General features: G+C 31.4%; 2 protein-coding genes and 1 non-coding gene across 4 annotated transcripts; 1 reads left to right on the top strand and 2 right to left on the bottom strand.

The window, feature by feature from the left end:
• Nucleotides 1–7,146: 7,146 nt before the first annotated feature.
• On the bottom strand, nt 7,147–11,566 carry LOC124920182 (polyadenylation and cleavage factor homolog 4-like). Its single transcript, XM_047460610.1, has 6 exons — nt 10,877–11,566; nt 10,181–10,282; nt 9,810–10,070; nt 9,288–9,728; nt 7,706–9,133; nt 7,147–7,632 (listed from the first exon to the last, which is right to left on the bottom strand). The coding sequence occupies exons 1-5, from the start codon at nt 11,243–11,245 to the stop codon at nt 7,709–7,711; spliced, it is 2,598 nt and encodes an 865-aa protein (XP_047316566.1). The 5' UTR covers nt 11,246–11,566; the 3' UTR covers nt 7,147–7,632; nt 7,706–7,708.
• Nucleotides 11,567–12,944: 1,378 nt separating this feature from the next.
• On the bottom strand, nt 12,945–15,470 carry LOC124920181 (splicing factor U2af small subunit B-like). 2 transcript variants are annotated; one of them, XM_047460609.1, is made up of 6 exons: nt 15,203–15,470; nt 14,931–15,017; nt 14,778–14,859; nt 14,564–14,690; nt 13,895–14,382; nt 12,945–13,332 (listed from the first exon to the last, which is right to left on the bottom strand). In XM_047460609.1, exons 1-5 carry the CDS (start codon nt 15,437–15,439, stop codon nt 13,914–13,916), a joined length of 1,002 nt encoding a protein of 333 aa, XP_047316565.1. In that variant the 5' UTR covers nt 15,440–15,470; the 3' UTR covers nt 12,945–13,332; nt 13,895–13,913. The 2 variants fall into 2 exon arrangements, with proteins under 2 accessions (XP_047316565.1, XP_047316564.1); XM_047460608.1 differs by having other exon boundaries at nt 12,945–13,275.
• Nucleotides 15,471–15,560: 90 nt separating this feature from the next.
• On the top strand, nt 15,561–15,644 carry TRNAL-UAA. Its single transcript has one exon. It is a non-coding gene; the product is annotated as a tRNA-Leu (tRNA).
• The last annotated feature ends 682 nt before the right edge of the window (nt 15,645–16,326 follow it).

The raw sequence follows: 16,326 nt of genomic DNA, 5'->3' as shown, positions 1-16,326 counted from the left end.
GCGGAATGGAACGCAATGAATGTATTTTGTTCGGTTCTATACTATTCTTTTTAATGTTTCATCTAATAAAAAATCGTTTAAGCATAATTATAAAAGCACGACATGAAAAGAAAGTTATGTACAAATTGATTACATTAGAATAATTAATTGACTCAAAGATTTTTCAAGAAGGACAATAAAATCTCTACACGAATCCACTGATTTTCCAGATCTAATTTCCGATATCGTCATGATAATAATCATTAACGACCTACTTTCGTTGTTAAAAGTTCTTTGATTTCTTTCCAACTAGATAATCCACCAGAACATTATAGGAATAAAGACCCATCTTCTAAGTCTCAAATTTTTAGTCGCTCTAATCCATGCCTCTCAATAGCCATTAACAGTTTTCGGCATAACCCATTGTATTCCAGTCAAATTTCACAAAAGACTTCATATACTTGCAACAACGTGACAATGTAAAAGTAGATGAGAAGTTGTCTAAACCCTAAACCTTAAACTCTAAATCATAAACCCACAAAAGACTCCATATACTTGCAACAACGTGACAATGTAAAAGTAGATGAGAAGCTGTCTCAACCTCTTTATAGCACATACGACAACGACTCACAATAATCATGCATTTTTTCATACATCTATCGTTAGTGAGAATTCCACCGTGAATAACACTCCAACCAAAAAATGAGATCTTAGTAGGCATCTTAGACTCCCATAAATTTTCCCAACAAAGATCAATCGAGCTAACCTTATTGAACAAAGTGTAACAATGTCCCACATGAAAGTTATTCAGATCACGCCACCGCATCGAATCTCGAGAAAACTGGTTTAACCCTTTATTTCTAACTATTAACAAAAGTCTATCATTGGACATGTTTTCATCACTGTTCAATCTTCTTCTATATCTGATACGATTAGCAAAACTACTAGTCCGAATATCAAACATATCTTTGACCGATGAATCTCTACAAATAGAGATAGAAGCAAGTTCGGGGAAAACCTTCGCCAAATATATACCACCGCACCAAGTGTCGTTCCAAAAACTAATCAAATTTCCATCACCCATAATAAAAATCGAATGCTCCTAATAAACCTTCCACATGACATAAATACCACCCCAAATGTACACATGGATATTTAATACCGTACTCTCAAACCAAATAAATAAAAAAATATTATTTATATCGTAATATATTAAAAATTTATATTATTATAAAGAAAAAATTTTAAAATTATTTTAAAATATAAAGAATAAATAAATATATTAATGATAGTATATATTTAATTGTGTTTACTAGTGTTTAGAGGGAATCAGAGTGGAGGTCACAAATATCATCTCCGATCAACTGCCGATCAAATTAGGAAAAAACCGCCTCTAACGAAACAATTGATATCAAAAATCGCCGAAACGCAATTCACCATCGAGACAAGATCATGACCTCGAGTCTATGCATACCCTATATCAAATCTCATTTCTCGTCAAAGAACTTGGGCCTTGTTCGGTATGAATTTTTAAAAAAAATCATACAAAATCAAATATCATTTTACTCACTTTTTATTCATCATATCATTCAAATCATTAACCAAAATATTAAAATACCTTTTATTTTAAATTATTATTTTTTATTTTATTTATATATCAATACCCTTTAAATCTTTTTATCAAAAATAATACTTACATACTCAAATCATCACCGATTATTATTTTTTTCTCAATCAAGCTTTTTATAAAAACCCCAATTCAAAAGAGAAACAAAAATTGGTTAGTACATCTCAATTTTAATGATATCTACTTCAAAATGTTAAAGTCTTTATTTATTTATTTGAAGTTAACTGTAATATTGAAATAGTTTATTATATTTAAAAATTATATAAAAAAACATTATCTTGATTCTTGAATCTATATCAGAATAAAATATACATAAAAAAATATGAAGAGATATATTTCAACTTACCAGTAATAGTCAGCTAGTACATCTTCGAGAAGAGATAAGAGTTTGATTATTCATTCATCATGTCCACATTACACAATTTGCAATATTTTGGACCACATTTATTCATGCCCCTTACCTATAATTAGCTTTTTTTAATTGGACTTTATCTTAATTTAAGGGATGTCACATTCTTCAATTTTGTTGCTAGTCCAAATTTATAATTCCTAGTGCTAATTGAACCATTTTTTTTCTTAAATTTATTATTCAATGTATCAACCTTATTGTGTAGCACTACAAATTTGGCATGCATTTTGACTTAGGGTTAATAGGCTGTCCTTAGGATTTAGGAATATCTATTGCACGGGCAGATTGAAATATTATATTATTACCATTTTCCAATGTTTGGGATAAGATAGTCAGAAAAATTGATTGTGCATATAAATGTGAATAGTTATAAATTATTAAATGATTTGTTTTAATTCATTATATTAACTCTTGGTTCATATTGACACATTAAACACAAATTCTCGTATTAGCGGGGCACTAGCGAAGAGACATTTGATATCAGTCCTAATATGACTTTTATTTTTTGTTTTTTCTAAGAATTAATGCACTTGACAAGTCATAAGCGCGATCAGGGTCCCATCAAGCGCTTTCTCCAACTTGTTTGTTCGCGAGTGCCTAATTTATTTTTATCTATATTCCTCGACTTGTATTTGATCGTCATTATGTGATAATCATCTTTCTTTTGAAACGGAGCCTAATAAGTATTGTTTAAAAAAATAAATGTCTCAAATTTTATTCCCAATAAAATAATTTAAATTGGAACTAGTAATTAGTGAATTGTGGACAAACAAATAAATTAAATTTCCACAAATGTTAACTACGATTTAAAAAAGGCACGGCGAATGACAAAACAAGGAATACATTATCGACTTTGATGACTCACCGGTCTTTTTAGTTATGATGCGAAGAGCGATAACTGTTGAGTTTGTGAGTTTAGTTTTTTTTTTACTTTTTCTAAAAACACAAATGTAAGTTAGTGGTTTTGTATGTTATTTGAGTTGGTGACGGGTAATAAGTGATAACTTGTACTGAATTGTTTTTTTATGAGTTAACTATTAGATGATATTGGTTATTTAATGAATTGATTAAATGTGTTTTATCTTTCTAATAAGAAAATAAAGAAACTTTTTTTTTTAAATACTAAGATGTTGTTTGATTCATCTCAAGATTCAAGATTAAGGTAAATCTAATAAAATTTAACTTATTTTAATCATTAACTTTTTATATGTTTAAATTATTTTATTAGTCTTGATATGGTATCCAACTTTATTAAACCCAAAAAAGGGTTTTCTTAGTCTTGAAGGTGATTAATGGGAATATAAATATATAATATAATAAAAGAAGTCTCCTTGTTAATTAATGTTTGTTTATTGATTTCAACAGGTTGGACCGAACCGAAGTGCTTGACAATTCATTTTTAAATTAATGTTTATATATTAAATAAAAAAAACTATCACATATAAAACCAATGGACGAAATGTTTTTCCAACTTTTACCATTCTCATTTTAAAGTCTCATCGTCAACAAAACATAAGTCGGTAAAGGATTAATAGATTCAATAAATATATATGTTACAAATAATTCATGTGTATATTGAAAGAAAAAAAAGTATTATTAGAAACATAAAAAATAAAAACAAAACATATAAATTTCAATATAATTTTGTGGATAGTAAATATGTGAGGTCATGAAAGTATCATAAATAAATCCCAAACAACTAAGAAAATAATAATAATAATAATAATAATAATAATAATAAAAAGTCTTTTTTTCTTAATAAACTTATTCCATTTAGGTCATTCTCATAAATAAGCTTCAAATATTTTATTTTATTTAAAAAGGTTAGAGATGGTATTGGTGATTTGCAATAGTAAATTGAGAAAAAGAAGATATGACTAAAATATTTGACTTAGTTTTAATATATTTTTTAATACAGAGAAAAAAAAAATCTAAATAAATATATATAGAGGAGTGATAGGGAGAGAGAATTTTATGGAGAAAATGAGAGAGAGAATGACTTGGCATCACAATTTGTTGGAAAAAGGGTAAAGTAGGAGGAAAGAGAGAAGAGAGAGAAATTATTTAATTTTTTCAGTCAAATCATATTGGCGCCACATCATTCTCTCTTATTCCCTCACCAAATTCTCTCTCTCAATCATTTCTCATATATAAAAAGAATTTTCAAACAAAATATATCACATTTTAAATTAATTATTATTAATTATTATTATAGAAAACTATGACCCTAAATTCTGATAATTTAATGAATTATAAATAAATAAGTTAAGTTGAGTTAAAAATTTTAATTCAAATTATTAAATATAAATAATTTAAATTTATTTATTAAAAGTATTAATAAATAATGATAAAATAATAAATAATAATTTTAAAACAAAAAGTATTTGTATATTTGAAAAGAAGTGATATAATGATTTTGAATTAAGGTTATTTAAATAAATTAACAAAAACTTTTTAACCCTCGAAAAATTTGAATTGACATCTCTTAAATTATTTATTTATAAGGAAACACGCGTCTAGTAACCCTTATAATATCTCCTCCATTGACAAATATTTTCTCTCTCATCATGAAAGTGTTTATCATGATCATTCTCCTTCATCTTCTCTTCACTGCTACTAATTTTACTGCATCAGCTAGACCACTACTCCATCATCAAGGTTAGCCAAATCATCATATATACTTTTATATTTATTTTTATTCTTAATTTGGTATTTCAATCAGATTTTGAGAACATTCATAACCATAAAAACAAAAAACATGCAGCTGAAAATCGTAATGTCGGAGACACAGATATCATTCCGACAGTACAGATAGACGCGGAGGAGGAAGATTTCACCAACGTAAGATTCTTTCTCAAATATTTCTTATCAATCTTTTCTTAATTAATTTATTAATTATTAAATATAAATAAAAACATTTTGCAGCTAATGGGTGGAATGGAAATGAAAGGGTGTTTAAATGATGATGAAGAGTGCGTGAAGAGAAGAATCATTGCAGAAGCCCACTTAGACTATATCTATACTCAAAATCACAATCCATAATCAATAATATTAATATATATATATATATACATATAATTAATGTGTTTATTTTTGTTTCAATTTTACGTATTAATATTTATATCATATTTTTGTTTGATATTCTAAACCCTAGCATAGCATAGCTTAGCTTAGAATAAATTTTAGAATAATAATCTTTGAAAAAAAAAGAATCGAATATATTCATCTATATATCCCACTAAGTTGTAGATAATGTTTGACAGCGGTAAAGAGAGAATATAATGAATAAAGTAGTGGAAAAGAAAAGAACAGAAAATAAAAACGTGAATTTCAATTTTATTTAATTAAATTAATTAATACGCCTCCCTATATCTTCGGCAGTAAATACACCCGATTCCCAATATCATCATCAGCCACCGTTTAATTGACCACCACAAGTCAAACATTTCACTCATCAATTTCGAAAACTCAACCTTATAATAAATTCATTATCTACTATCTAAATTCAATTTTATTAGGACTTGTTTGAGGAAGTGGGTTTTTGGGTTTTTCCTGAATTTTATTCTACAAATTCTTGTTTGATAAAAATAAAAAAAAAAACATTGGTTTTTAAAATTTTAAGACCGATTTACCATTGGGTTGAGAGGATATGGTGCATGTGTGAGAATTGTGAATTAGAGAGAGGGGTTAATTTAGATATTTAAATGGATAAAATTGATGATTAAATTGTTGATAAAATGTTTGGGTTTTGGTCCCAATAATCAAACATCAAACAAGCCCTTAATCTACTCAACATTACTGCTACTATCTATTGATCTTTTTATAGTCATACCCCAACCCCAAAGGAAGATTATACCCCAACCCCAAAGGAAGACTAGTTCACATTAAAGGATTCTTTAGATGGTACGACTTTAAGCCGCCTAAGTCTTCAGTGTTCTCTCCTTTTGTCAGAAGAGCCTTGGTTCCCATCCAACCTGCAGCAATGGGCAAGGGTCCGGGCATCCCTTTCTAATAAAGAATTCGGGCTCGGCCTGGGAAAGCGCTTGCAAAGAAAGGAAAGGGTCCATGTAGCTGCGTCCGCCCCCTTTGTTGTTCTCATAAATTATTATTATTATTATTATTATTATTATTATTTTTTAAGTTGGTTCCGCTTTATTGTTATGCAACTAATTCCCACGGGATAGGTATATAAACAAACACCTTTAACAATTTAATCAGACCTAGAATTTGTCGGGTTCATATCTAGAACCACAGGGAAACTAAAGATATTCATTCGGAATATGTTATTTAAATAATCTAAGAGATAAATAAATAATAATTGGTGATGATTTTGAAGATGTTTTTAATGGATTTTTTTTTATAAAGATATTTAAAAGATATTATATGTTTAAATAAAATATAAAATAATAATTTAAAATAAAGATTATTTTAATATTTTGATTAAAGAATAGAGTGTTCAAATGAATAAGGATAGTAAAATAATGTTTAAATTTTTTTGGAAATAATTTAAAATTTAACTAAATTTATTAAAATCCTAACTGAAAATAATCTAGAATTAAAGTTAAAGGCTTCAATATTTTGTAAGAAAAAAATTAAACTTATTATAAAATAAATAATTAAATAAAAATGAATTGAACCCAGATCAAAGTATAATAAATAAATTGACTTTGACTTAAAGCCCAATAACCGCTTTTAATTTTAATAAAAGTTTAAATCTTATTAAAAACATCCAATTTAGATTTTGATTAAACAAAGATGTATATCTGATTTCTGTAAGTTAATCCAGGAGCCCATTTATGTTAGTTTTTTTTTTAACCAAAACTCAATTGTATCATATAATATATATTTTTTCAACTATTTAATCATTAAAAAAATATTAAAACAATCTCATTTTACTTTTATAACATTTAAATAAAAATATTATTATTACAATAATTCAAGCTTTTTTATGTTTTTTTAATTACCCAATAAGAATATCAAATTAAACCCAAACCAAGTATGTTTTTTACTCCAGCTAACATCAAATTCAGAGTTTTTATTATTATTATTATTATTATTATTATGTACATGAATTCTGCACTTTCCAAGCTTAGGAAATGAAGACCAATTTAGATAAACTTCTCTGTACATAAAATATAAAGTAGAGAGTTTTGATTCTTATGAATATAAAAGAAAACATAAAACACTCCACAACATGAATATCACTATATCCATTTGCATTTACTAAGAAAGAAATGTCTGAAATTATAGTAAAAGTTGTACCTTCCAAATGTAGAATGTATTGGCTTTGGACATATCTCAACTCATAAAGTTAAGCTAGCTCCCCAATTCAAACACATATAAAATAAGAAGCTGAATGAATGATGATCAATATCCCTCTTCCATTGCTTTCTTCATCTTCTAGATAAGCAAAATTAAAGAAGAACTAAATATAAAACCTTACACTCTACTCTCTACTATGCTCTACTACAATAAGACAATCACCAGAAGAGTTTCAAATCTCATATATTACCATTTCTCTATATAGCAAACATTCATAAGGAAAAATCCCAACACCAATCATAGTAAATTCATGAAACCATCCCCAGACTTTCCAATTCCGCTACCAAACTGTAATCTGCTAAGTTGGGAAAACAGAAACATATTAAAAAAACATAGATGAAAAAAGAACAGGGAAATATATATATTACCATTCAGTTGTTTTCACTAGTCAATCCCAAATCTTCGATTGTACTTTCCGTTACACATTCAGGATGGACAATAAGACCCTGAGTCGACTCATCTCCTGATGTTACTAATTCCCCATCTATTAATGACATGGTCATGTAAACAGCCCCCTTAAACATCCATTCGCCCCTTCCATGAGAATACACGTCTTCGAAAGGATTGCCACACAAAACACAAAGAGATTGATTTTCGTCAGCAGGCACCATTTGATTGCATTCGTCGCTTTCTTCCCTTAATTCATGAACAAAGGGCAACTCTCTTTTTTCAGCGACCCAATCGTCTAGATTCCCATACCAGTTCCTTGAAGCGTTAACCAAACCATGCACTTCGCGACTTTTAAGAGCGTGCCACTCCATATGCCTATCAAGCTGTTTCAGACAACTAAACCTAAGGCTGCAAATCAAACACGAATGGGGAAGACCTTCTTGGAGGAGTTCACTCATCACATATGGATGTGGTTCACGAATTACAGATGGCTTGAATTCATACCCAATTAGAGCTTTTATTTCTTCCACATATGATTCAGGATGAGAGTGTTTGTCCACTGAGGGAACTGGAATCAGCTCCAAACTTGGAGTCACAGTTATGCTGTCATTATTCTTGATAAGGGAAGGGATCTGTTTCCGAGGATCTTTCTTCGATGCCGTTATGAAGCCTTTCGCGACCAATGAACCGAGCAGACTTGATACCGGGTTATCCGCAGTTTTCCCCGCATTCAATTTTTTGACAGTTGGTCCATCGGCCAGAGGAGAAAGACCATTAGACTCATCTTCTACCCGAAATGTGTGAGAAGGACCTGACTCTACAATTGGCTGAGAAACCGCAACACGATCTAGATGTCTCCCCAAAACAGAGCTATTATTGAGTACCCCACTTTTCATGATGGAATCCAACAAACTAGTAGAGCTAGGCATTCCTTTTAAAGAATCAGACGGTTGGATATCGGGTAACTTTGACTTCTTTGTCTGGGCAGAAGTCGGCGGGTGTTTATGGTCAGAAGGTTCATAAGGTTGTGTTTTTTGCAGGTTAATATTGCTTTTTGAGGCTTGTCCCCGCATAGGAATCTGGGAAAACTGATCATGGGGTTTATTGTTTCTTAAATCCGGATTCTTTTGTTCTGGTGAGCCACGGAGTACCTGTGGGGGGTAACGAGAAGTCAAAGGCTTATAATTTGTGGACGCCAGAGAATTTTGCGCAGTTCCAACACCTTTAACCACAGTTTGCAATGCTCCTTTCTGTGGTTGAAATGGCGAAGCCGATTGGGAGCTTCCAATTCTCGATGAACTTGTAGTAAGAGATTTAGGTAATGTTTCCAAGTAACTTGGATGATTGTTTCCATCTGTTGAATGTGGTTCAACAGAAGCTTCTCTACTAGTTCGGTTGTTGATTCCCTGCACAGGGAAATATATCGGGATTATGACAAATCAACTCGTATCATTTCTCAATTTAAAATAAAATTAAAGAATCAGCCTACAGAAACAAAAAATAAATGTCTCCCAAACATTACCCAGATACAGAAACTAACAAATTTTCTAGAGAGCTTACCCTTTCCTCGGTTTCATCCATCATCCAATGATCTTTTCCACGATCAACCATTTCATGGTCAGTAAATCCGGGCTTAATATCATCCCAGCTGTACTCTTCCTCGTCTGAATTTTTCCAATTCCTATTCATCCCTGTGCTGCTTCTGCTGGAGATATTCCCAATTGGCTTTAAATGAACATCATTCTGTGTTGATTTGGACGGTATGAAGCTCTTTATTCCTGGTTTGGGATCAAAACTATTTCTTTGGCTTGATATTGTCCTTGTAACACTAGCGTCATTCCAAGTCTTCTCAGAATCTTGATCTGCAATCCTGTCACTAACACGTCCAATTCCAAGGCTTTGGCGTTTAGGAAGATCGGAACCATATTCAATATCGCCCACATATGCTGGATTAATTTTCTTTTCAAGTACAGGCTTCTCAAATGCCTCTCTACGTGGATCCTGAATAGCAAGCATAAAAAAGTCTTAAGAGGAACATATTCAATCCAACAGCTATAAAACCTACATGATATATTCACATACCCTGGTTAACTGCTGATTACGCTGCCTTGCTTCTAAATACTTAGGGTTTACATGAATACTTTGAGCCGGGCGATTAGACTGAGAATCAGCCCTGGCTGCTGCAGAACTTGATGATGATCCATTAACAGCGGATGAAAAACCAAGTTCTTTTTCGATAAACTGAAGTGGTTGTGGTGGAAAAACTCCTTTCCATGTCCCAAATAGATGCCTCATACTGGTGTGTAAAGAAGGATCAACCATTCCATACACCTTACAGAAAACCTAAAAAGAATACATAAACAACAAGTAACAATTAAGAGGTAAAAAGAAAGGAATGCTTTTGAAAGGTCGTGGTTAGCCTTAGCCTCTAGGAACTCTTGACAATATCTAACCTCGGGTAGTCTTCCAGCAAAGTGTTTAATGTAATCCCTTCCTATATTCTTCACAATACTGTCTAAGAGATAAAGTGAAGGAAGCTTTTGATCATTTGGGACCTGCAAAGGACTTGCATTATCAGAAGCATTATTTGCATTTCAAGATGTACCAAAATGAAAACCATTACTCGGTACTCAGAAGTCCCTGTTTAACGATTGATCTCGATGGTTGTCGTTGTTGCTTGAAATGGATTGAAGCACCCATCAAATATAAAATAGAATTTGAACATAATGAAAGAAAAAAAAAAGCATAGAAATTGATGGTAGATGAACAGTTTGATGAGATTATGATGATGATAGTTCTGAGTAATGTTGTTACTAGGATTGCTAAGCAGTTCTTATTGATTAATCATCGCTCAGCTCAAACATTCAAACATCGAAAAATAAACCCACAACTCCCATTCTGCAATAACAATGAAATGATGAATAGTTCATTTGATTTCATTAAAACCTCTTGAGTCGTGACTTACAGCTTAACAGCAATTCATTCCATTATTTCTCGCGAAATGAACAATGATGCAACTATATCTATCTGATGAAACATGAACATATAAAGGATTAACTAAAGAAAAAAAACACTTCCACCTGATTTCCTCAAACATCACTGAATTAACCAACACAAACAGCTACTCTGTGTTAATAAACTGGAGTCACCTCAATTATATTCGCACAGATGATGGCCGCAATTGCTTTTGCGTGTTGAGAATACTCTCCAGCAATAATCGTCAGGTTAGTGATGATGGGTTTTGAATTCATAGTCAACTCAGAAAGCGCAGTCTTGTACCGATTCACAAGCTCATGCTGCTGCTGTTGTTGTGGATATGTTCCTCTCACAAGATCACTACTTTCCATGTCTGTTTCCATATCTCCATTTCGATAACGCGATGCCGGAGAAGCAGAAACCAGAGATGCAGGACGTTGGGCGAAGGACCTGCTACGGTCGGCAATGGTTTCTTCTAACCTGGGTTTCTTCAGGCCCGGTTGATCTCGAGATCTGTCGAAGGATCTACGAGAACCCTCCATTTTTTTTGTAACAGAAGCAGGGTTTCAATTACAATCGAAGCAAAGATACAAATGAATCAAGAAAAAATGAAAACCCTAAAGCTGAAAGAAAGCTAATTACATCATGGTGAATAGAAAACAAGATGAATTTACAGATTCTTGAAGTATCCATTTAAACGAGGTTTACAAATCAAAATCAAAATCACTAATTCGGATAAACAATACAGTGGATCTTGAAGAAAAGAGAAAAAATAAAAGAGGGTTCGATCTTAGATCCTATGAATCGAGCTCGGAAGGATCCCGACCAGCGGCGGCGCGAAAATAGAGAGAGAGAGAGAGTGAAGACAAATGTACAAGGTCGCGTTTGGAATGGTTTATAGACATTTCCAGAACAAATTTTAAGAATAAAAATGTTTTTTAAGAGACAGACAATATAATCGGCCCAGTAGCTGATCTGCTTAGTTGGCCCAACAATCTGATTTTTGGACATTTTCAAATTTGTGTTTTATAAAATAAAAAAATAAAAAAGTAAAATGGTAATGAATTTTAAGAGTATAGATTTTATTTTAATAAAAAAAATTAAAAGTATTAATATATAATAATAAAATAAAAAATAATAATTTAAAATAAAAAAATAATTAGAAATAAAATAATATTAAATTATTAATGAGTAAAATGGTCCTATCCTCATGTTTAATGACCAAATAATATAATTTCTTTTACATGAGTCGTGACAATACATGTAAAATTGTATCATGATTATATTATTTTGAATGTCATTTTTATTTTATTTTTTCAACAATCAAAATAAGATATATTTATAAAAGAAATCATAAAAAAAATATTGTATAGCACATATTTATTTTGTCATCTATTTTTTTATTTAATTTAATTAAGTCATATAATTTATACTAAATAAAATATAACTACTTTACATATTCTACAACTTTATATCTGATAAAATAATTATTAATAATATAAGTAATTATTATATTTATATGGTAAGTCGATTTTATCCACAACATCTTTTAAGATTTTGATGTTATTTTTAAATTTATGTATTTTAAATTTTATAAAATTTGAGAATAGGTTTTCTTAGACACAAAAAAAAAACTAATATTTCATTGTTACAATTACCATTTTCTTAGAAAAGTTACAACTACATATTTTCTAAATCATAGTTGTAATTTATTTTTATTTTATAATTAATCGATCTGTTAAATAAATTAAACTAAATAATATGATATCAAGTTCTTTAAAATTGAGAATTTATTTTAAATTGTAATATTTTATTTAAAAATATTAATTATATATTATTATTAATTGTATATATAATTAATTTAAAAAACAATAGAAAACAAATAACACTAAAAAAACTATAGATATAAAGCTTATTAAATAAATTCTTATTAGTATGTATTAAATAATAATTCATTTTTTATACAATCAAAATAATTTATACTTTAAATTATGAGATCAATAAATTTAACTAGAATTGATGAGGTTAAAGTAAAAAAATAATAATACTAAGCTCACTCCTAACTAAAAAACATATATATCTAATAGTCATATGTTTGTTTTGAGATTCTAAAGATGGTGATTTCTAAATAATAAAATTTGATTCACAATTATTTAGAAATAAGTGGTTCTCAACATTGGAGAATCACAAATAAACAAGGCCTAAAAAGTGCATATTTATCTTTCCCAAATAATATGACAATGAGGAAGAAACAAGTCAAAGGTAAACCAGTATCAAACAAAGTTACAACAACAAGAAGTATATCAAAGAGGAGAGTAAAATCTGGATAGGAACATCCCTCACAATAATAAGAACAAAACCAACACACAGAAGAAGAAAAACAAATCCTGATTCAAATACTTGCATCTTTAAAGAGAAATTTCACATCAAAAGGAAAAAAGTTTCTAGAAGAAGAAATAAACTTCTTGTGATTGGCTTCTCTAATGGTGGCACTCCTCCTCAACTGTCTCTGGTAACCTCTCTGCCCTGCATGGAAGCTAGCTAGCTATGGATGGAATGAACAAGAGATAACCTGAAAACAAATATCATGATAAGCTGCTGTAAATAACACTCAGGCCCCATCCTCAACCTGCAAAACTCAACAGATTTCGTAAGATGTAATAAAACATATTCAAATCACATCTGCCCCTGGCTATGTCATTATCCAATTACTAAAACACCCAAAAACCTAACTTAGAGGTATCAAGAACCCAAAAAGATATCAATGCTGTGGAGGAAAGCGTTGTTTGTTGCGTGGGTTATTTCAGATTAATTTCAAATAACCAACAATCTACTCATCAATCAAAATACCCTCAATTTTCTTTTATAAAATATATATTTATACCCGTAATAACCCAAATAACCTACATCATACAAGATTATTTGAAAATAACCACTTGGTTATTCAAATAATCCTAAATCAAACAAGGTTGTAGAGGTAGCCCTAAGGAGGAAAAAGATTAAGCTTTAACTTTCATTATCAAAAGACAGAGTGGACCTGTGGTCACCTGCACAGTTGAAAATGGGCAGTAAGCAATCTAACTTTCAGTTTCAGAGAATGCAAATTATTTCAAACTAATTTTTTCAATTCGAAATGTATGAAAAACAAACTTTTACTAAAAAAGAGTGAGAGAGAGAGCAATGAGACAAACCAGACAATGCCACAAAAGATCAGTCATCATCATATCCTCTATGCTCTTTATGCTCTGGCTCTTGCTGATGTGAATCAGTTTCTTCCCTCTCAACAAAGTTCTCTTTATGGTTGTTGCCATTCTCATTCTTAATTTCAGCATCAGCATCAGTTTCCACATTCTTATCTTCCCCCTGTTCGCGCTCCTTATTCCATTGAGCAATCATTGCCCTTCGCTCTTCACTGTTTTCCCTCACTGGCGGGCTCCTATTCCTCCTTCCACCACCTCCTCTAGGGCTTCTGCTTCTGCTCCTGCTTCTTCTTCCTCCTCTTCGACCAGGACTTCTGCTTCTATGTCTCCGACTCCGATCACTGTGGTGGTGATCTCCATCATCACCACCTCTTCTTGAACCACCACCACGTGGACGCTCTTCATAAGGCTGATTCCTGCTTGGACTCCGACTGTGCCTCCGTTTACTACTCCTTCCAAACAACTGCCTCCTTAGCTCCCTATACATGAAGGAAATCCATCACCATCCTAAAAGTTACTACCAAGCATAAATTGCGAAAAAACCCAAAAAAGATTACCACTTCAATCAATATGCTTTCTCTAATCTCTTAAGTTCAAGACACTAACCACTTGAGAAACTAGTAAAACTCTATTGATTGGAAAAAACCCTATAAAGGTTACCTATTAATCTTTTTCAGATGCATAAAGTTACAGTATCCGCCTCTATTGCACACATTTTCCTCATATTGTCTGCAAGTAGCTTCACGAAAATCAGTCACCGGAGAGAAGTCAACAATAATAGGACGCCCTGGAAGAATAAACATAGACAGGATCAGACATATTTTAACAAGTCATATCAAAAAATTGTTTTGCATAATATGTCCCTTAAACCAACCTGCATAAAATCTTCCAGTCAGATTCTGGAGTGCACTTGCAGCATCTTCTGCTTCTTTAAATTGGACATACACATTACCCACCTTTTAAAAACCCCAAGTCAGTAAATCAAAACAAAGAAAACTATTTTATGAAGAAGATGTAAATCAAATACCATATGGTCAGCCAAATTATCACAGATGTTTAGGTTCTCAATAGTCCCATACTTGCTCAGCTCCTCAAACAGATCTTCATAAAAATCCTGCAATTGAGTTTTTTCACCATAAATCCTACAAACAAACTCTTTCTAGGAAACCCAGTTGAAAAAACAGACACACAAACCAACTATAAGTCTATATCTATCTATGACCTAATATACAGTCACAAAGATTGAACGCTGAGAAAACGAAACCCACTAGTAATCAAGCATAGAAAGGAGAAAGAGACCTCGAAGTGTTGCTGGATCTTGTTAGGATCGATAGCTTGGCCTTGAGGATCGACGCCGGGAGTGATCATATCAGGGCGCTGGTACATGTTCGAAAGAAGGATTGTGGGGCTGATGCCGGGTCTGGTGTGAAGCCTTGAACAACGGTCACCATGTCTACAAGCTCCGATCTTGAAGTAGAAAGGGCAGTTCACCCTGTCCTTCTCTGTACCAAATATCGACGCCAAGTGCTCCGCCATCTTGATACAACCTGCTCAACTAAGCCCTAAAACTCAAAACTCATAAATAAATACTCTTTCTTTTTTGATAGTTCATAAAAATACTTAATGTATTAATAAATTTACAAAGATTTTATCAAAAGCTGGTTTGCCCGAGAGGTTAAGGGGGAAGACTTAAGATCTTCTGCAGTCAATCTGCGCATGGGTTCGAACCCCATATCCAGCATTCAATTTTTTTTTTTTTGTACTTTTTTAAATTTATATGGGTAATCCATTTCATCTATAATATTGATGTTGTATATGTTAGTTCATAACATGTTTCATTTCATTTCATCCATCATATTGACAATTCAGAATTACTATGTTGTTTGATATAAGGTAATAAGAGGTTAAGAACTTCAACATTAGTACTATGTTGATTGATCCCTTTCCTTGGTTTGTATAGATTAAGACTAATGCATAAAGAGCATCATTTTCGGAACATAGATCGTCACCACAATCAGGTGCACCACATGGTAGGTAAGGGTCTATCAAAGATTTGACCTTTTGCAAGTAGACTCTATGGATGACACATTAGATGTCATGCTCAATAGTTATGTCAAAAGCTTGATCCATTATAGAATAATAAGTCTCTTTAGTAGGTTTACATCCCCTTATTCATTGTTAACTCTTCCTTAAAGGGTATCACCAGGATTCACAAACATAAATACTTTGTTTTATTGCACCTAAAGTCATCTCATCTATTTAGTATTGTTGAGTTTCATAATAGATTCATTAAAGGACCAAGTAAATAAAAAAAATATTGATATAACAATTACCTAACCAAAAGTGCAAAACATGCATGTTCCACAATTTTCATCAATGTCCAACTAAAAGTAAGGTGGGTCATTTGCTTTCCTTATTTTGGT

The sequence above is a fragment of the Impatiens glandulifera genome, chromosome 1 (assembly GCF_907164915.1).
Source record: "Impatiens glandulifera chromosome 1, dImpGla2.1, whole genome shotgun sequence".
NCBI lineage: Eukaryota > Viridiplantae > Streptophyta > Magnoliopsida > Ericales > Balsaminaceae > Impatiens > Impatiens glandulifera.
This window is presented reverse-complemented; position numbering and strand designations above follow the sequence as displayed.